At 39.3% G+C, this 21,404-nt stretch overlaps 2 protein-coding genes across 2 annotated transcripts in view; one reads left to right on the top strand and one right to left on the bottom strand.

Moving 5' to 3' along the window:
• The window catches only part of col28a1b (collagen, type XXVIII, alpha 1b), a 20,619-nt gene extending 3,110 nt beyond the window's left edge, over positions 1 to 17,509 (top strand). The window contains exons 4-35 of the mRNA XM_035671835.1: positions 647 to 667; positions 758 to 817; positions 953 to 1,006; positions 1,118 to 1,162; positions 1,756 to 1,782; positions 1,879 to 1,923; positions 2,004 to 2,048; positions 3,387 to 3,440; positions 6,316 to 6,384; positions 6,924 to 6,992; positions 7,936 to 8,004; positions 8,694 to 8,762; positions 8,886 to 8,954; positions 9,037 to 9,105; positions 9,858 to 9,926; positions 10,145 to 10,216; positions 10,315 to 10,383; positions 10,517 to 10,588; positions 10,784 to 10,852; positions 10,940 to 11,008; positions 11,088 to 11,156; positions 11,235 to 11,303; positions 11,704 to 11,772; positions 11,875 to 11,943; positions 12,066 to 12,134; positions 12,519 to 12,599; positions 12,685 to 12,720; positions 13,516 to 13,552; positions 13,646 to 14,200; positions 15,512 to 15,696; positions 16,167 to 16,449; positions 16,826 to 17,509. Coding sequence (XP_035527728.1) covers positions 647 to 667; positions 758 to 817; positions 953 to 1,006; positions 1,118 to 1,162; positions 1,756 to 1,782; positions 1,879 to 1,923; positions 2,004 to 2,048; positions 3,387 to 3,440; positions 6,316 to 6,384; positions 6,924 to 6,992; positions 7,936 to 8,004; positions 8,694 to 8,762; positions 8,886 to 8,954; positions 9,037 to 9,105; positions 9,858 to 9,926; positions 10,145 to 10,216; positions 10,315 to 10,383; positions 10,517 to 10,588; positions 10,784 to 10,852; positions 10,940 to 11,008; positions 11,088 to 11,156; positions 11,235 to 11,303; positions 11,704 to 11,772; positions 11,875 to 11,943; positions 12,066 to 12,134; positions 12,519 to 12,599; positions 12,685 to 12,720; positions 13,516 to 13,552; positions 13,646 to 14,200; positions 15,512 to 15,696; positions 16,167 to 16,449; positions 16,826 to 16,998 — 2,880 coding nt within the window. The 3' untranslated portion in view covers positions 16,999 to 17,509. The remainder of the gene's footprint in view (positions 1 to 646; positions 668 to 757; positions 818 to 952; positions 1,007 to 1,117; positions 1,163 to 1,755; positions 1,783 to 1,878; positions 1,924 to 2,003; positions 2,049 to 3,386; positions 3,441 to 6,315; positions 6,385 to 6,923; positions 6,993 to 7,935; positions 8,005 to 8,693; positions 8,763 to 8,885; positions 8,955 to 9,036; positions 9,106 to 9,857; positions 9,927 to 10,144; positions 10,217 to 10,314; positions 10,384 to 10,516; positions 10,589 to 10,783; positions 10,853 to 10,939; positions 11,009 to 11,087; positions 11,157 to 11,234; positions 11,304 to 11,703; positions 11,773 to 11,874; positions 11,944 to 12,065; positions 12,135 to 12,518; positions 12,600 to 12,684; positions 12,721 to 13,515; positions 13,553 to 13,645; positions 14,201 to 15,511; positions 15,697 to 16,166; positions 16,450 to 16,825) is intronic.
• A 559-nt stretch (positions 17,510 to 18,068) lies between these two features.
• The window catches only part of si:dkey-256h2.1, a 12,470-nt gene continuing 9,134 nt past the window's right edge, over positions 18,069 to 21,404 (bottom strand). Inside the window, 4 exon segments of the mRNA XM_035673197.1 lie at positions 18,069 to 18,152; positions 18,154 to 18,219; positions 20,461 to 20,594; positions 21,263 to 21,395. Coding sequence (XP_035529090.1) covers positions 18,069 to 18,152; positions 18,154 to 18,219; positions 20,461 to 20,594; positions 21,263 to 21,395 — 417 coding nt within the window.

Genomic DNA, 21,404 nt, shown 5'->3' with positions numbered 1-21,404 from the left:
GGGAACAACAGCAACTGATGTCAAGGAAACAAGTGGAGAGAAGGGTGAATCAGGATATTGTAATAGCGATATCGGATTGTGTGATTAAAAGGCTGCAAGTCTCTGTGCATCAATGCACGTGTTCAAGAATGCGACTGAAAGCGTCTTCTGGCTGACCTAAACTACAGACCGGGTGGAAAAGCAAAAGCGAATCGCTGAATGATCAAGTAGAGAACAATGACAAATGCGGGATCCCACAAACCCCCCCCCCACACACAGCCTATCACAGTGACAGCAGCATGCAGCTTTTCTTCTGAAGGCTTTGTATTCCCCCACCTTTTTTTTCTGCACTTTCTGTCCTCACAGCGAGTTCACGTCTCAGTGACAGAGTTGTGTCTGCATGACGGGGCTTTCCCGTCTGCTTTGCATTTTCCACACACACACAGAAATGTCCGGGGTCAGGGCCTGTCTGAGAGAGTGGCGCGGCTTGTCCTGCTTGTCCTGTGTGATATTATTCATTCACATTTATAGCTCGCTAAAAATGTATCAATAATGTTGAGGGAAAAATAATATCTGACACAGAGGTTTCATCAGAACTAATAAACTGAGCTTTTCTGTGGCGTGTGAACTGCTACTGACGTGTTTTTGTCTTGTGTTTTGCTTCCAGAGTGCAGTCGTATTTGAAGGGGTGAGTCTTTCAAAGCAATCCAGCATTTTACTTTTCTATGAGTCATTAGTGTAAATGGTAGCACTGACTTTGTGCTTTTCTCTCGTTTAGTGTCCACAGGCTCAAGTGTGTTTGTGTGAAAGAGGAGAAAGGGGCCCTGCAGGAAGTCCAGTGAGTATTTAGAAAGCAACAAGTTTAAAAAACTTCAATATGGAGGAGTTTCATGCGAAAACTATAATCTTTACCAACATTATACATTAAATAGCATAAATCTAACCAAGAACATGAACTTTTTTTAAATTCCAGGGTAGAAAAGGGGACCCAGGCTTCAGAGGGCCACCTGGTCTAAAAGGAGCGAGGGTAAGTCGTAACACAAAGACGCTATTTAACTAAATTTTAGTGTCGGAACTTTAATTTTAGCGTCACATTTTGTGCAGCTCACTGTAAGTTGGTCTCTTTTTTTAAATTCAGGGAGAGCCTGGATTGAATGGTCAACCTGGAAATGATGGTCCGGAGGTAAAAATGAAATAAAAATGATGAGTTTTTAGCTGATTATGAAAGTCTCAATTTAATACTGCTGTAATTCTTCACGGACAGCCATATTGTTTTTGCCACAGAAAGTGCTACGGTTGGGACAAGCTGTGTGGCGTGTACTGAAAGAGAAGCCCTAACTGCGTACCCTTCTTACAAACAGTTAATATATAACACAACAATTAATAACACACAACTAACTTTCTTCAAGAGGACAAACCACCATGACACATATCAATTTGTGTGCTATAATGCTTATAATAATATAAATAAATATCCCTAACATTAATTAAAATCTTTTTATATTCTATGTACTACTGACAGTAGAATAAGCCACTTTTAAACTATATAAAGGACCAGTAATGCAATAAATAAATAAAAGAATAAAAAAAAAACCCAGAATCTTTAAAAGTACTGTGATACAAAGAGCACTAATATTTAGCACACCGAGTCAGATTTGTTCAGATTCCTCTTGAAATCAATGAAACAAGGTGGTAGAAACAGTACCGCCTTTGTCCACAGGGGCCGCCAGAATCAACAATAAATGAAAGTTCCTTGTCCTTTTTCTTCTTTTACAGGGCCGATCAGGTTATAAAGGCAACAAGGTGGGTGACATTTAGCTTCAGCAACGTGCCAATCAGTTGTTTTATTTCAGGCCTGAGAAAATAAGAGTATAATCTTGTGTTCTTGTGGTCTTTCAGGGGGAGAGAGGAGACTGTGGCACTCCTGGGGAAAAGGGTGACACCGTATGATCAATTATTAACTACATTATTTTAATCAATACATCAGACTCTCTCCTCATAATGAGTTAAGTGTCATTTTGCAGGGACCCGAGGGACCTCCAGGCGGGCGAGGACCAAAAGGAGAACAGGTAGAGCACAACCAGATGTCTTGTTTTTAATTGAACTCTGAATGAATGAATTATTCATCTTGGTTTGATCATATAAAACCCCACAAATAGAATTTTTTTAGGCCAATTCTTAAAAAAATAATCAGAAAAATATCAGGAAAATACTTAATTAAATACTTAATTAAAATAAAAGTTTTTAGCTATCGATGGCAATGTCGGCCTGTTGGTCCTCCACTTTGGTCTTGACTGAAACATCTCAAAAACTTTGATGGATTGCCACATAATTATATAAAAACCATTATGGTACGTAGAAGATTAAGTCTACTGTCTTTTCTTTTAGCACCACAATGAGGATAATATTTGTGTTTTTGAGTAATAAAGTCTCAACAATTGTTCAATATATGGTCATGAAGTTCGGATGAATTCTAACCCTTTATGACCAGATACCTGCTAAACTATTGACCGTCATTGTATTTGGTGCTAATTATAAAAGTTAGCGAAACATCATAGTGAGCATATTAGCCTGCTCATGTAAGCACCTCGGTGTCCAAGTAGAGCCTCACAGACTCTATTTATGTTTATTTATCGAACAAAAACATCTAAGTTTAATAATTTAACCTTCACGGATCACCATTTTTATCGACTTCATCATTCGATTTATTAAAACACTCTCCAGCCAACTCCAGTTTCAAATTCAGAAGCAATTTCATGACTTTTAATTGTAATATGTAACTTATGTCTGTCCTCTGAACATACAGTTTACTTCCTGCTGTTCTTATTGATACACAGACATCATGATATGTCGACATCAGACAGCCCGTTCACTCCCCAATATAAAAAATGGAAGTGGAATTTGTCTCCTATTCGTCTCTGCACTAATGGAATGTGAATATTGGATTATGGGTAATCCTGATACTAATGTGGCTATCCAAAGCAGTGAATCCAGGCTTGCAGGATATTATTCTTTTGCAGGAACAGACTTTGTGTGGTGGGATTAGTGCAGGGACCTGGCCGCCCAGCACCACTCTTCCTCCTCTGTGCTACTGGCACAGTGTCAGTATAACCTTGTTATTTTGTGAGCTTGGCCTGAGAATCGAAGGACATGAAAGCTGTGAATGTTGATTTTAATCCTGTTCATTCAGTGGTGGTGGGTTGGTTTTGACCTACAGTTTGGTCATACAACGTGGGGGCTTCATTTTAAATTAAAGATTCAAAGCTTTTGTCACGAAAGAGGGTGTGACTTTAGATCCAGTTGTTGGGGTAAAACGACAGATACCATAGAGTGTGTTATTAATGTGATTAAAGTAAACTTTTATGATGCATTGATGGATTGTATAAGATTTTAAATTTGCTTTGCAGGGTGCGATCGGACCACCAGGAGACATGGGCACCGAGGGCCCAGCTGGACCTAAAGTAAGACTACCTAAAACCTCAAAAAACATTAAAATTTTCTCTCATTTCTGGTCTGAAAGTTTCCTGCAGCGACAGTTTAGTGATTAAAGTCGTAGACACACTGAAATATTATATATATCATGTTACCCAAAGCGACCAGATCCTTAATTATGCACAACTTTAAGCCTTAATTTAATTTAAAAGGGTGAGTTATATGCCATATCATGAACAGGGAATTTAGCTATAGAGACCAAAACAGTTTTTTTTGTACCAGGCTGTATTTCAGTTTTAAATTTGAGCATTTCATATGTGGCCTTATGGAGATTGACTCACTTTTCCTCAAGTGGCCATTCAAGGAACTGCAGTTTTTCTTACTTCTTACTTCATTTGCAGCCACGTGGCTAACGTTTCTAACTCCCCCCAGTGGTCGTATCAAGAATACACTGCGGTAGGCACTACTACAAAAACTAAAGTACACAAGAATAAATAGATTTCACATTCCCTTTTCTCAGAAAATTAGAAAAGTTCTTCACATCAGATACACTGATAGATATTAAAGGAGTACTTCTGAAAAATAAGGCTGTAGGTAGGGGAAACAGTTAGCTTGAATAATTTCCCCCTGGGATTATTAAAGTATTTCTGATTCTGATTCTGATTGACAATGTCCAAAGTTCAAAAATACATCTTGCAACACCACTAAAACTCATAAATAAGGAAGTTGCACCTTGTTTGTTTACAGAAGTGGGAACTAATGAGATACAAATACTTTGTTACTATACTTAAGTAGTTTTTTAAGGTATTTGTACTTTTTTCTCTGACAACTTCTTACTTTAACTCCGTAAATGTTTGCACAAATATTTGTACTTTCTACTACTTCAAAACAGGCTTGTTACTTCAGTCTTGATTCAGAACAATTCATGCATGACAGACGTAACAATGTAAACACAATGTAAAAGACGCAAAAATACGAAACAGACAAGCAAGACTCAACCATTATTCAAGTTTTCATTAGTTTTGCACAGAAACAGCTGGTAGAAATGTCCTTCAGAGAAACAGCAAGACTAGTTTTACTCTTTGCGTACATTTCAGACCCTCTACTTTTTCCCTTCTACTTGAGTAAGTTACCACAGTGTTTTTTAGACAAGTATCTTAAGTACTTAAATAAACACTGTGTGTACTTTTGCCACCCCTGATTGTTCAATATGTACAGAAAAGTAAAAAGTACAATTTGTGGTTTAATTTGTGGGTTACATGCTGGAACTATTATTTTGTTTATCCATCCACTGAGTACTTCTGTGCAGCATCTCCATTGGTTGCCCAGCAATGTCATCGTAATGCCAAGAAGTCACTGTGCGCAGCTGTTGTTCACCAGCAACTCCTCGTAAACATATTTCCCAAAATGCTGAACTATTCCTTTGAGGGTTTTAAGAAATATGATATTTTCATTTTGTGATCTGAAATTCCATCCATCAACATCCCAAAGGTATAGAATATTTTGACAGCAAAAGCATGATTATTTATTCAAACTGTTGTTAGAAATTTGGGGTTATTGTTCCTCAGAATAGCAGAATAGTTCTTCACTCAGTGCTCCTCAGACACTTTCCAACATTTGTATTGTCAGATAGATTTAGTGAAACGGGGCAATATAAGACCGACCTTTAAAATGTGTGCCCAAAGCTATTAAGATGCTGATGCCTCCATCACCACAGAGCTGTCCCACAGCTTTTTAACAAAGATGCTTTTATACAAATGAAATTCAATGTGATTTATAGCACATGCAGGAAAAGTTCCGGCATTAATCCAAAGCAAGTTTTACAGATGGAACAATGGATTGCTCTTTATTTCCTAAATGCCATAAAAGGTTGAAAACAAGGCTATAGGCCATTTGGTTTTCCTGATGAAGAGAGGAATGAATATTATATGTATGTTTATAGCATTAATCAGATATCACTAAGATACTACTGTAACTGACTGTAAATCTATTTTTTAAGCCTTTAAGAAGACTGGAGAGAGCACAGGTTGTTTAATTCCCTGTGAAAAACTACACTGCAATTAAAATCCCACAAACAACATAGAAAAAAACATTTTCTATAAAAAAAGGTTTTGGTTCTTCTTGCAGAGGATGTTAAAACATGTCAGGATGCAAATGACAGTGTAAATGGTGGTGCTGACTTCCCTGAAAAGCTGTCAACAATTATGTATCATTGTTACTTAAGAATGTGAATGGACTGGACTTGGATGGTGGTTATTTTAGAAGACAATATAAAGAGTATAGTCATCAGCAAACATGCAGAGTTGCAAGGATTTGGTCAATTTATTTATTTTTAATTCTATTTAGATTGGCCCCTCAGTTAGTGGATGTAAGTTTGATCAATTCATTCAATTATGAGGCTGTACATTACTTTTTATTCATTCAATAAAATATCACCTGATACATGTTACTGCAGTGGTTCCCAACTTGGGGGTCAGGACACCTTAAGGGATGTAAGAAAACTTATAATAAAATATAACAATAGGCCTATATCACTGCATTTCATTCATTTCTGTGAATAAAGTTTAAATTATTATTTAATCCAAACTTTGAAGACCTGAACACAAGCTATATTCACATAACCTTCACTCTCTGATAAACAGCCTGCAGTAGAAAAGTATTAAGCCAACAGAACAATGCCCAAGCATAAAGAAGAAAACACTAAATTTGTCAAAATTCTCAATTTGTCGCTCGTTTTACACAAACTTCCTGCAGTTGTTGTGTTCACTGTTTGGGTTCATTGTACAGTTTATCAGTCAGGTCATCAGTTTACTTAACTTAATGAAAAAGGTTGTTGTTAACTTGTCTGCAGTGTTGAAAATGACACATCACTTGCAAACCTCTGAACTTGTTTGCTTGCCACAGGGAGACAGAGGGCCCAGTGGTGCTTCCGGACCACCAGGAGACATTGGCATCGGATTCCCAGGAGCCAAGGTAAATTATATTTACTACCATAAAAACATCCTCTACAGTCATTTAATCTTCTTAAAATCAAATGTATGCCCAGTTATGTGGATGTTATTTTTCTTTATTACAAGAATTTTAAAGAATATACAAAAAGGGGAAATATAGGGGATGTGGCCATCCAATATTCAGTATCGAATCAATCAATGGAATAGATATCAGAGAAAAAAACAACTATAATCAAAGGCAGTATTGGATTGGTGTCGGTACTGCCAGATACTCGAGGTTCATCAGTAATGGACATGAAAAAGTGGTATCAAGCCATTGCTAGTTACTGCAACTGCAATGCTGCATAGATGTGTGCAGTCAAAATAACTCTTAAATACTATTTTTAGTTGTTTATTCTCTTTGTTTATTATCATTATTATTATTATTATTATTATTATTATTATGTATCCTAAGTGTAACATTTTAGACAGCGTGCCAGTGATATAATAAATAGTATCACTCTTTGAAGAATTAGTTAATAGTGTTGAAGGCTGTTCACTGGTGGTGTGTGATGTTTACAGGGTGAAAAGGGCATTCAGGGAAGACCAGGTCCCACAGGTCCTGTCGGGATAGGAGAACCAGGACTACCAGTGAGTATGAGAAATGGTCTTATATTGTATCGGTTACTTACTTTTGATTTAATTAATGTATAACAGTGTCTTGAAAGCACAACTGCACACTTGTTTCAATGGGCAAGTGAGACTGATAACAGTGTCCAATAAATAATATAAATAAACAATAAATGTACTCAGACCTTTTTAAGTAAAAGTAGAAATACCACACATTAAAATATCTCTTTGAGGCTCTTTGAGAGTGTAATATTGTTATATAAATCATATAATTGGAATATTATTAGTGATCTATTGACACATTAGCAGTCACAGCTAGCTGAGGTGGAACTATTTTATACTACATTATATACTGTTGGGTTAATTGATCTATAACAATGTGTCATATTATATAAATTGATCATACAGTAGGTTCTGTATGTAACATCATAGCAAAATAACAAATTGTAGTTTTTAGACACATGATGGGGAGTCAAAAATACACTATTTTCTTCTAAAATGTTGAGTGGAAGCATAAAGTAGCTGAACAGCAGCTGATTAAATGTACTTAATTATATTCCACCACTGACAGCTTTTATTTTATGCACAGATAAACTATTTTTGAGGTTCTTTGTCAGGTAAACGCATTTAGGAAGGTACGAGTCAAATACCTAAATAGAAAGAGCATCCTGAGAAAGTTAAATTACATATGCAGGATTGTTGTTTTCACTTCCATCTGGTTATTAAACATTGCAGAGCAGCCAAGTTGTCAAACAAAAGCATGTTCTGTGCACTTCACTCACATCCCATTCCAAAAAATTCTCAAACCCCTGCTGCCACCTGCAGCACCAATATGCAATAGTGCACCATGTAGAACCACAGTGGCTTATTGGTGCTTTTACTAGCTGCCCCTTTACTATAAAAACAGTTTTACTGAAGCCTTCTCATATGTAGACTTGTATTAAAAGTTGTTTGTTTGTTTCAGGGTCCCCCAGGACCACCCGGAGCACAGGGAAATGTGGGGCCACCTGGAGAAGGTTTTCCAGGGCCAAAGGTGGGTTATGTTTTTAATACGATAAGATTATTTATCCTGGGGGGAAATCACTGTTCAAAGTGGGAAGAGTGTAAATCAGTGCAAATATATTATATAAAAAAAAAACTGATTATCAGTAAATACACAATGTCTCAAATGTAAAACAGGTTAACTGTGTGTAACATTAGTGTAAACTGGTTAATGATAAGCTGCAAATCCAAACTATAATAACAGTAATGATCACAAATAGTACGCAGGTTAATGGTGAGGTACAGATCTAAAAATATACAATACACCAAAAACTGAAAGGTTAACAGTAGTGGTAATAAATATCCCCCGGTGGACGGTAAAGGGCAGATCCAAAATATATACAGTGAATGTTTTTTATTGTGTTTTTTATGGCAACATTATTGTATTGTATTGTTTGAGCTTTGTATTGTTCTGTATGTATTTGTATTAAGGCCTTTCTGGGGTTGAGAGTGTCCAACTAACTTGGCTTTAAATGGTATAATACTTGTGTGAAGAGCAAGAGTTGCACAAGATACAGACACGTGCTGCAGCAGTCTGGATATTGGCAGTGGAATTCAGTGCAGGTGCAAAGCAGGACAGACTGATTCATGGAAATTACAACCAGAAAATATTTCACTGCGATTGTATTATGAGACACTTGAGAACAGTGATGTCTACAGTATGTCTACCTTTGTTTTTAGGGTGATCGAGGATACGATGGTCAAAGGGGCAATCGTGGAGTTCCTGGTGTCGGGATCAAAGGTGACAAGGTAAAAAGTAGTGTATACATCATCAAACTTTCTCTACATTGTGAGTCTAATATAATCTGGCACACAGCTGTGTCTTACTGTATTTTGTGATTGACTTTATACTTTTTACCAATGTTTTCTCAGGGAAGTCAGGGGCCGCCTGGGATTTCCGGTCCAGTTGGTGTTCCTGGTATAGGACTTCAAGGAGAAAAGGTAGAAAACAGACCACAAAATAAACAAACCTATCGTGCTGAGAGTTACCAGAATCTCCAACCTGTTCAATCTATGTTGGCAGGGTGATCTAGGTCCAGTCGGACCTGCAGGCCCCAGAGGACTTCCAGGTATTGGACTAACAGGACCAAAGGTAAGACAGGACGGGGACGATCTATCCATTAACTAACAGGACGTTTGTCTCAGAAAAAGAAACTCAGATGCTAATTGCGATTTGATAGTCAGCTGATTCTCTGATTGCATCTAAATTGTTTTGCATATTTTATCACATAAATACGCCGGGGAAACACAGCTGGCTTGTCAATCAGATGCCTGTTTGAATCAGTCTCTCTCCATTAGGAAGGGAACAGAGAGGCTGCTATTGGTGGATGGTTTATAATCTGAGAGACATTTATTTCAGCTCTGGTCCGTTTAAGGTTCATTTCACAGATTCTTTTAAAGCATTTTGTGTCTGAAATATGGATAAATAAAGGAGAATTAAACTACAGAACATTCTTATTTTGTTTTTAAGCATTTTGGGTTTCATTTATTTATGTAGTTAGTTTTCTCTGTTTGCTACAAACTAGTGTCCAGCTGTTTTAAGAAATGACTGAGCCTTTTTTATAAAGCTTTATATTTGTGACCTGTTTTTAAACATTTACCTCTTTAGCAGGAAAATCAATTGAAGGACAAACAGATTCCACTCTTTTCATGGGATTTGATAACAAGAAAAACAGAGAAAAATGCAAATGTCTAGGCAAAATTATCCCCCATTTCATTTCCTAAAACCAGACTATAGTATTTCTTAAATTCAGTATCATATTTGCTTTAATTTCACTAGTTTCTTGTTGACAGTTTAAGTAAAAACACTGAATCTTCCACTGTCTGTGTGAACGTTACCTTTAGGGGAGTCAGGGACCCTCAGGTGAACCTGGACTGCCAGGTGAGAGAGGTGTGGGAGAACCAGGACCCAAAGTAAGTGTGCTGTTCCGCTCTAAACACTACTGCAACTATCACAGTACAGTAAAGATCCTTTTAAAGAAATACCACTGTAAGAAGGTTAAAGGTCAGAGCCTACATAACCACTGTGATCTTAGAGTGACTCTTTAAATACAAAGATATATTTAATATTGCGTCTTTATCCGTCAGTCTGCACTCTGCCGATGCTCATGCATGTTATCTGAATCTCTTAGGGCGAGCCAGGGTCAGAGGGGTTACCAGGCATACCAGGTCAGCCAGGAGAGGACGGAGCCCCGGGACAAAAGGTCAACATCATAACCTAAACCTGTTTTCTCTTTTTGAATTTCTTTCTAATACTTCTAACCTTTGTGCTGTTTCATTGACTGTTTTCAAATGACGGCAGGGTGACATTGGGTTACGGGGGCTTAGAGGACCTGACGGCGCTCCTGGTAAAGGCGCACCTGGAGAGAGGGTAACAGCTCATGTTTTATACAAAGATTATGTACAAATTTACTGTAATATATATGATTAATTAGAACTCAAGGTTGCTTATTCAGAAGATCGTTTTGAAGAGTATCAGCAACAGTTTTGTGTTATTCTGGCAGGGAGACAAAGGGGACAGGGGGACCAGAGGCCAGCCAGGTGCAGTTGGTCCTGTGGGGCCAACGGGGGCAAAGGTAACGTGGGAAAATATATTGGTCCACGATTGTATTCATGTGGCTCTAATTAACACATGTATTAAACCTAAACAAAGTCCATATGGAGTTATTGTCATACTTTCATTTGAAACCTACTCTTTATACAATAAACCTAAAGATGCCCCACCTCCTTGCCTTGTCTAGTGTTACTCTGATGAGTGTTATCTCTTCCAGGGGGAACCAGGAAATATGGGGCCGGCGGGATTAATTGGACCACCAGGGAGGGGTTTACCCGGTCCAAAGGTAAGCCCAAGTGGGGTAGACAAACAGTTGCTGTAACTGTCAACAGCAAAAAGGTTGGTTCATTGTTCTGCTTCTGTTTTCTGTCAGGGAGAACCAGGTCCACAAGGTGCAACTGGAGCTGTGGGAGAACCGGGGATAGGTTTACCTGGACCGAAGGTGATTTCAGTTCTGTTTTACTCTTTACTGATCCTCCCATGAAAAGTACTGACAAAAAGTGGCATGTTCTGGTTTGTAGGGAGACGTTGGGTCACCAGGGCCTACTGGGCTACCTGGACTGAAAGGTGATGGTTACCCCGGCCCCCCAGTGAGTATCAACCTACATTATAGCCTCTTTTCTCACTTTACATCCCCGTTATATAATTTTTTCTAACCCTGTACCTAGGGACTTTCAGGGCCTCCTGGTCTGACAGGAGAGACTGGAGCAGATGGCATCGGTTTACCTGGACCAAAGGTAAAAGTTCAGTGTTGTCAATCAAATGGCAGAATCTTCGTCGTAGAAGTTACCTTCTCTTTGCAATCGGGCCCTTTTTGTTTGTTTTTCCTGGATATCTTTGTTTCAGTTCTCATCATAAGTTTATTTTTGTCTGATATTTCTCCAAAAACATGCCTTTTTTGAGGGATAAATGATCACTTATGTATTATGTTAATGGATAATATTAAGTAATATTCCATTTAATTTCCATTTCTGTTGCTTTTTTTTGTGTTTTCATCTTTTGGTTTACAGTGAGATGTTTTATGAGCCTGGTATCGTTTTTGAAGTTATTGTGCTTTTATTTAAAGATTAGATTATTGTGATTATTTAAATATATCTATGAATGTTTTATAACTTACTAGCTGTGTTTTTTGTTCAGGGGGACAGAGGCTTACCTGGACCTCCTGGACCTGCTGGGCCTCCAGGGATTGGCCTACTTGGTTCTAAGGTAATCTGTATTGTTCAAAACAATGGCTTTTTTTAAACTATTAATATATTGCTTGTGAATACCTTTAAATTCATATTGGAATAAAAAAAATTTTTCCTGCAGGGTTCAGTTGGCCGAACGGGACCACCTGGTCCTCAGGGTTTACCTGGAGAGGGCATCCAAGGACAAAAGGTACTTCTGTCAGCTGATAAGATAATATGAGAGAAGCCTTTATCAAAGTATTGCAGCAGCAAAAGAACGGAAATAAGTTTCCATCTTCTGGTATAAGCACATGATCTGTGCTCTGTTTCCAGGGGGAGCCTGGATTTCAGGGGATCCCCGGTCCCAGAGGTCCTCCTGGACAAGGTCCGCAGGGGGACAAGGTAACGATACATGAATATGAAATATTAGTAACAGTCAACCTTACAATTATTACAAAATTTAACTGTAATCTGATTATGTCGTTTTTTTTCTTGTCTTGTATCCTGATTGCATAAGTGACTTAGATGTAATTCATTATTTCTCAAGCCTGATTATTTCTGTGGCTTCAAACTAAAGTCACAGAAAACTTCAGCACAAAATACTGAGAAACATGACATCAGTAAACTCCTCACAACATGCACCCCATCTGGTCTGAGAACATGTGATCTCAAACCAACAATAACGATATGTTTATATCTACAGGAGCTCTGTTAGGGGGTGTAGTAAACCCATTTCTACCACAGCCTTACTGTGAGATTCAGATGAGTATTTCCTTCTTCTCATAGGGGGATCGAGGGTTCAGAGGTGAAAAAGGCAAAAAGGGGGACAAAGGAGAAGCTGGAGAAGCTGGAGCCAACGGACCTATGGTACTGGATTTTCTTTTTAGAGTGATTCAAAAGCTCTCATGGAAATAAATAATGTTGATCACTTGTTGTTGATCTCAAATCACAGGGTAGAGTGGGACAAAAGGGAGATCCTGGACTTACAGTAAGTATCACTCATTACACTGAAAATCATGCAGTGCAGTCGACAACATTGGGACCTTGGTATGTTTTTATTATTAGGGGGCTCAACCAGAAATCTACGATACCCTGAAATTGGAGGACTCTATATAAAAAAGGGCTTCAAGATATAGACTGATTGAAACTGTACTTTACCCTAGTATCCTGGTTATCTTCTGCACATTAAATGTCATGTCCTGGTATCAGAAACCTTGATATGCTACCTGGAGTACTGCGATAGAAACCAGGGTACCTGTGGCCGGTAAACACCTGATCCAGGTTTCCGAACATTCTTTGTGAGACGTCCCGGGTTCAGATCCTGGACGAGCCCCCACTTTGTCACAGCCTGACTCAAAACTGGACAAAGAAGGGGAGAACACACATAAGTTTTAACTAAAGTAGGTTTATTTTACATAACAGAGTAGAAGCCAAGGGAGAGAGAGAGTTTGGCTGATTGCCTCCAGCTTATAAAGTCTCACCACCAGACCAGGTGAGCTGAATCTTGCTGATGACCCGACTCCACTCAGCAGGCCTCTGGAGGGAGAGTCCTGCTCATACAGTTGTCACAGTTGGTACAAAACAAAGTGACTGAGATAGTCCAAAATCAAGACACAAGTGCAGGCAGATGATCAGAAACTGGATACTGGTATGATCATGTATACGGGGATGTAAATTACCAGGTTTTGATCAAAAACAGGATACCCAGATACTCGTAGGCATGTAAACGCATTATTCATTTATACATCTGTTCTAAAAGTATTGCACTTTCTATCTTTCACAGAGGGAAGAAATCATAAAAATAGTGAGATCCATCTGCAGTAAGTAATCAGAAGCTCAAAACTCACATTTTTTATTTTGTTGATCCGACGTTGGTCTGTAGTCTCTCGCCATCTGTTGCTCTGTTTCACTAGGTTGTGGAGTGACATGCCGCCAAACCCCCTTGGAGCTTGTTTTTGTGATCGACAGCTCCGAGAGCGTCGGGCCCGACAACTTCAACGTGATCAAAGACTTCGTAAACGCCCTGATTGACCGAGCCTCGGTCAGCAGGGACACAACGCGGGTCGGTGTGGTCCTTTACAGCCACATCAACATGGTGGTGGTCAACCTCAGACAGGAAGCCACTCGGGATGAGATCAAGTCTGCAGTGCGCTCCATGACCTACCTAGGTGAGGGTACGTTCACGGGCAGCGCCCTTCAACAGGCCAACCAGGTGTTCAAGGCGGCGCGGGCAGGTGTGAGGAAGGTGGCCATCATCATCACGGACGGGCAGGCCGACAAAAGAGACGCGGTCAGTCTGGAGAGCGCCGTGTCGGAAGCTCAAGGGAATAACATCGAGAGGTTTGTGATCGGGGTGGTGAATGAGAGCGATCCTCTGTATGAGGAGTTCAAGAAGGAGCTCAGTCTCATGGCCTCTGACCCAGACAGCGACCACGTGTACCTGATTGATGAATTCAAAACACTTCTAGGTGAGCCATTCTCGGAATAACATGACATACATATAAAGGTCAGTTCACTAAAATTACAAAACCAACATATTTTCCTACTTGGTATTTAGCCAGGCAGATAATTTTTGTTTTATTTGCCCAGATTTTGAAATATCTATCTACAGTGGTGGAAAGTAACTTAGTACATTTTTGAGGTAGACTTGAGTAATTCAATTTTCTACTACTTTATGCTTGTACATTTCAAAGGCAAGTGTTTTACTTTTCACTGAATTGAATTTTGAATGCTTGACTTATACATAGGTCTTATACAAGGTCTGAGTACTTCTACCACCACTGTCTATATGTGAGATTTCTAACTTCAACCCAATGTAATGGAGGTGAATAGAGCTTAATTTTTCGTCTGTCACTGCATTGAAAACTTTAAAATTTAACAGTAACATTAGTAACAAATACAGTCACTGTGTCTCTGGATGATCCAAATAGGAGAAAAGTTGTTATAGGGACTTTGGTAGACAGTACTTCCAATGAAAGCACTTGAACTGAAACCTAAATAACTTCTAAACAGCATTGAGAGAAAAATCTGGACTCTGGACATAAATTGTGCATAAACCCCAAGTGGCAACCACAAACTGCAGTTCCTCAATCGGCTTTAAGTTATGTATAACTAAGAGGAGACACAAGAGGGACATGTAGGCGGTGTCACAGGTGGCTGGTTTCAGTAACTAGGCTTCATTTAGCTTGCCTCAGCTTCACGTCTGTGCTCATTTTGTCAGGACTGCCAAGGTGGCGACTGCCAGAGCTTAAAAAAGGCTCTTCTAGTCTATGGTGAACCCCACAGATAACAACGTTCACCTTCTCTACCTCCATTAAGAAGACCAGATGTAGGTTCAAGAGCATTTTAAACAATTTCTTCTGCTGACACTCACCTACTTCCAAGGTGAATGGAGAAGGGGAAAAAAGTCTGTGGTGGTCAGAACTCTTGCAACAGTCGAAGAAGACAGAACAACTTTATTGTTAGACCAACGGCTTGTGGCCTTTATCAGTGTCTTGGTCACACTTGGTGGCCACAGACAACAATCTGCACTGCTTCATCCTCTACACACTCTAAATAAAGGGACAAATACACAGCTTGGATGTGAGTTTGGGACAATCAATCTTCTATAACATCTACTACCATGGTGCTGTTGAGCAAAGCCAACCCCAAACAGCTCATTTTCAATCTGTGGTGGGAATTACTGACACAAAAGTGAAGCCGGAGAATGCGCTGTATACTGAGAAGTATATACGTATAGAAATGTATTTACTGACTGTTAAGTTCTTCTGGTCTTGCAGCTCTGGAGAAGAAATTGCTCAGTCGTATCTGTGAGGATGGAGAGAGACATTTGTTCAGCTCCATCCCAAGCTCCAGGCTGCCTCCAGGAATTCCCGAGGTCTCCAATAACGTTCGAGAACCTCCGTACAGAACTGATACAGACACACCCACCTTCACAGGAGACTTCAGGAGAGTTCAGATGGTGGTGAGGGCAACAAATCAGCAAAATTTTCTACCTCATTTTAGTCAGTTTAGGCTTTGTTACAACAGTGTCACAACCAGAAGTAAAATAATCCAAAAAACCTTGTGGCATCGCTCTGTTATCTACTATTGGATGGATTGCCTTGACATTTTGTAGACATTGATAGTGCCCAGAGGATAAAACCTAATCAATTCAATGATCCCCTGATCTCTGGTGCCACCAGCAGGTCAAATGTGTCATTAATCCAATGAAATATCTCAACATCAACTGGATGGATGGATGGATGGATGGATGGATAGATAGATAGATAGTATATTCGACAAAATAAGTTTTTTTTTAAATAGTTTTAAATCACATCTTTGGGTCTTCATATAGAAAATGAAGCTGGTTCAGGTGTTATAATATGACTTTTGTATAATGGTCCTTGGATATATGAAGGCACAGTAGATTAATCATTTCTCGCTCTGTTACAGCCTCGCCCTCCGGGGTCACAGCCCGACAGAGAGCCCATCGCTCCGCTGAGGCCAAAGACAGACGACAGATCCTCCTCAGAAATTCAGAGATTTCCACTCTTCGATAGGGAGCCCTTCAGACCTGTAACAGAGTTCCTCCCACAGTTTGATATGAAGGACCCCACAAACCGTATGGTGATGACGGGAGCCATCGGGCCGGCGGGTCCCACTCTGAAGACCCCACCTGAGGAGAAGACGCCGCCACCGACTCTTGTACTGCTGCCCTCTGACACCTACGTATCAGGTAACTGCTGAGAGTTTGCAGAAGAGATTGTAGGGTGGAGAAATGGTTGCTGTAAATGTTAAAAATGATGCACGTTACTCTGAATGAAAATGTTGAGACAATGAAGTCAAACCTTCAAAATTCTAGATTAACTTGGTGGCTATGTTATACCTTTACTAACATTTTATCTGCAACCTGAAGGTAAATGTTTAAAAAGATTAAAAAACAAACAAAAAACTACCAAACATCAATCAGCCCCAAAATAAATAAGTTTTTACATTTTACACTTGCAAGCGCCTTCTTCCAGAGCCTTAGCTAAATATGAAGCTGCAGCTGGGAGGCAGTAAAATTATAGTCTTGTTATGTTTGTCACTTCCTGTTTGTTTGCTGTCTCCAGCGGAGCGCTGCAGCCACCTCTTGGATCCAGGACCTTGCCGAGACTACGTGGTAAAGTGGTACTATGACGCCACCGCTAATTCCTGCGCTCAGTTCTGGTTCGGAGGCTGTCTAGGAAACGGCAACCGGTTTGAGACTGAGAAGAGCTGCAGAGAAACCTGCATCAAGGTCTAACATGTGCGTGTAGTCACAAACGTACACGTTCGTAAATGCTCATATAACAGTTTGCTGCGACTTCACGCCATGAAGCACTTCATCGTCAGTGCCTTAGTATTTTACTCGTAGTTTGACATGGGTAGGGAAACAGCAAATGTAATAAAAGAGGCATCAGTAAACTAAATTAGCCTGAAATGGAGGGAAAGGTTGAAAGTGTTCAGAAGGCTAGGTACTGTTAAATGTTTTTTTTCCTGTTGGCCAGAGGGATTTTGTGTATTAATTGTGTGAATCAAGCCAGGTTAATGCAGAGAAAATGATGTCTAAGACGTTACTTACAGTTCTGTTAAAAAAACAAAACACACTCTGTAACCACTAACCTTTCTATTCAGAAAAAGTAACCCTTTTGTATGATTCAGTGGTGTATTTTTCTACTTAATGTCTGAAGTTTTTTTTGTTTCTGTTTTTTTTAATACTGTGAAATGTCATTAAACAGAAAAAAACAAAACAAATAAACTTATAACTTCATGAATTGTAGGTTGAATGCATTATTGTAAGTTGCTTCGGAACCGCAAAGCGCATATGTTTAATGCGGCAAGTTTAAACAAACCATCCTCGCTAAATAAAGTAAAGTCGCCTCCCCCCAATGTCTGTAAGAAGCTGAGAGGAATCCACCTCGCCCAACAGGAAGGATGCTCCACTGAGAAACACTTTCTTCACCCGCAAAGTTTCAAGTTGGAGCATGATTACATGTAATTAGTGAGGAGGGGCTGCTCTCCAGAACATGCAGCTTCAGCAATACAGAGCGTCTATTCAAGCTGCAAGGGCTTTCGTCTTCCTCCGTTGACTTCCGGGGGTGATGTCTCCGAGAGAGAGAGAGAAAGATGGGCAAATGCCTGGGTCGTGCTGGGCCCGAGCGTGGCAAGGTGATATTTACATCAACGCTAACAGTCCGCACTAAACAGTTACGTTCCTGTCTGTGCGAGAGTGATGGATACAGTCAAAGAACAGGCAGTAGGAAAATGAAGAATTTAGTCTTTGGCTTGATACTGCCACCATTTCAAAAAATCCATTCATTCACATTAATTGATTTAAACTTTAGAGTTTCCCATAGCTGGATCCATTGTAAAAGACAGGAAAGAGGACATGATGATGTATCCAGGATCCTTGCGAGGGATTCGGATCCCCTTCCCTCGAAAAAGCTGAGAAGTAGAGAACGGTGTTTGATTCGCTCACGTTCAGCTAAAAGAGGACAGAAACAGACACACTGTGTTCATAAAACTCACAGCAACACTTTCATTTTACAGATATCTTCATCAAGAAAACAGTGAATAACACAGTAGGTAATACACACTAAAAACCCACAGTACTCAGGAGGGGTTATGATTACAAATTTAGCTCCCATTGAACTAAACCAGTCAGGACACAGTGTGATACACCCCGAGGCTTTCACAGCAGGAAGTCTGAAAGACACCGAAATGTTTTCAAACCAGATTAAATCAACACATTGTTACATAACTTCCATAAATTCCACCTTATTTAAGTATTATAATATGAAGTACAGAGAATATAATTGTATTAGATGTGAAAATATATAGAATTAATAGAAGAAATATAAATATAAAGAGGGCTTGTTTATGAAACCCTCATCTAACAAGGCATGTTGACAGGAGCTCATGATGGAGAGAGGGCTACTGGGAGCTGCCCAGTTTTGGGACTGACAACCACTGAGCAGCTTCACTAGAACAGATACATCCGTAGTTTGCTTTAGGGCGCTTTGAAGAGTGTTAAAGGAGTTGTTTTTGTGTGTGTCCTGCTGAATGAATTTCTTTCAGTGTGAAACATTTGCAAAGCCCCTTTTCATTGCACAGCACTTATTGACAGTATATATAATGGACAGAGCTTCCAGGTCTGTGAAGTGAAGTCAACGTGTAAATGTCTTAAACCTGTAGTCTATATAAAGACCAGTAGGGGGAGCTCATAAAGAAACAATATTTTGCAATCTAATGGAGAAATGAGCTGACTTCTCACTTGATTTATGAGCTCAGTAAACAGTTTTCTAACGCGTTTATGGTATTAATCTCTAGTTTCACATCTTTCTCCAAACATTATTCATTTAGTAAATTATGGTCCAATTTAGAGTAAAATAGACCTTGTGATTGACAGGTAATTCTCAGTGAGTCCGTCCAGCTCAACGCACCAAACTCACATCAAACTTTCAAAGTAGGCAATATGTATCCAGATTCTGTTACTGTGTTGACTATTCCTCACTTAAAATTATATAAAAATCTAAATGTAATCCCTTCAAAGTAGTAGAGACATAACAAGAACCAATAGGTAAAAGAGACAATATACGATGTATTTGAATAAATTATATGAAATGATTAAGTCCACATTTAATCCTATAAGTTGATTGATGGTTGAAGCTATGAAAAAACTTAACAAACAATTCCCCACATAGGAATCTTAAATCTTAGACTTAGAATTAGATGAGAAGATGGATTAGAGAAGTAAACTTGATGCACAGATTGTGTGGACTGTAGCACAAAACAAAGCAGGTGCTCTTAAAGTGAAAAGTAAACACAAAAATCTAAAATCGGACATTATGTGTAACATGTGGTTGTGTATTTTTACAGTTAAATCCTGGAGGAAATCTGATCCCGGGACTGTGTTGCACATGACTGCTGAGAACATGAGAGCGCTGCCAGGCAGGAACCAGTCAGGAACCAGTCAGGAGTTTTACATGATTATATCAAGAGCCTTTATGGTCAATAACTCACTTCAGAATAATTAAGCACTCCCTAATTCTAATGGGCTTACGGCACTCAAATGTTTTACTTCAGTGTGACCTTGATTTCAGTACGAGGTTCTTGTAAATGTACTGGAGGAAGAGAGGCTCACTGGGATTTAAACTTGTCCTCAATAACCCTGAATATAAGTGTGTGTGTGTGTGTGTGTGGTGAATAAACTGAAAGTGATCTGATATTCCCAAAAAGTTGCTGAACTTAAAACTCTCAAACAGAAAGACAGTGTTAGCTGATTTACACATCCAGCATAACAAGTAACATTAGCAACATTAGCATTTATTTGAAGTCGTGTTTCTGATGAATGAAAGTCCAATATTGTTTTTGGTCTCCACCAACTCCTACAAAATATAACCTATTGGGCTTTTTAGCTGCTAAATGCTCCACCATGTTCCGCAAAGTCGGATTTTAGAGCTTTTTCAAGGACAATTAAGCCAATGAGAGCAGTGAAAGTGAACCAAAACAGTAAAGATGCGACCATATGACCAAAACAATGAGCTGAAAGACGCTAAAACAGCATGCAGAGGTGAGAGTGAACCGAAAAGAGTCAAGTGATAATTCTTTGTCACACACACATTACACATTACACTAAATAAAACAACAGCTACTGTAGATAAAATGAAAAGGTTTCAGATCAATAATGCAATCAGATGATAAAGTTTGGAGTAAAGATCTGTACCTGTTCGGTGATATCGACCCTCCAGGGGTTGACCTGCTGTCCATCACACCAGCCTCCTCGCCCGTACAGCCATGTGCCGTATTCGTTTGGTACAGCGCCCTCTTTCACCTGTGTGGTGCAGCCCAGAGGCGATCCTGATGGTTCCCAAAGAGATCAGAAAATACGACAATCAGTCCATATTGGTATATTTTTATTTTACAGACATATCAGGCCTATGTATCTTTTCAACAATTTTATAAAATGTTCTTTGGAACATTTTTATAAATGTTTTTTTATTTAACTATTTAACACACCATCTTTGATAAATGTAGCAACCAACACATTTAAAATCTATTATTTCTTTATATTATATCCCTGCCTGGCTACCCCACATAACCAACACAACCAAAATAATTACATACAGTAAGCTCCAGTAGATTCTTCATCTATGTGTTGGCACCGACATGATTATTGTTCCTTTAAAATGCTCCAGGACCCCAAACTCTAGGACTCTGCCCTTTTATTGACACACTGTAACTTAAACATTAATATAAAACTATTAATGTGGACATTAGGTTATTAATATTCAATACTTTTGACATTTAATGACCTAAATGTTGAGTTTGAAAGCTTATCCTTGACACTGGAAACCGCAGCTCTCAGATCAAAATCCATTTCTGGAGAAGCTCTTCAACTTTACAGCCACGAACTGCAACTCGATGACAAGTGGGACTGCTGACGTAGAGTGAGTCATCGAACCAAAAATGACCTTGAGCTCAACTACCTGCAGTGAACATTCCTTAAAAAAGTCGACGTTCCTCACCTGCAGAATCGAATATGAGTGTGTTGTTGAAAACAGTGTTGAACAGGAAGTGGTGGGAGGTGACGCAGAACTCTCCGCAGCGGTTGTCATCGCTGCCGTGGGCCGTGATGACGGCGTACAGCTCGACCTGAAAACAGACAGA

Source organism: Morone saxatilis, unplaced genomic scaffold, assembly GCF_004916995.1.
Source record: "Morone saxatilis isolate NCDOM2014 unplaced genomic scaffold, NCSU_SB_2.0 Contig24, whole genome shotgun sequence".
NCBI lineage: Eukaryota > Metazoa > Chordata > Actinopteri > Moronidae > Morone > Morone saxatilis.
This window is presented reverse-complemented; position numbering and strand designations above follow the sequence as displayed.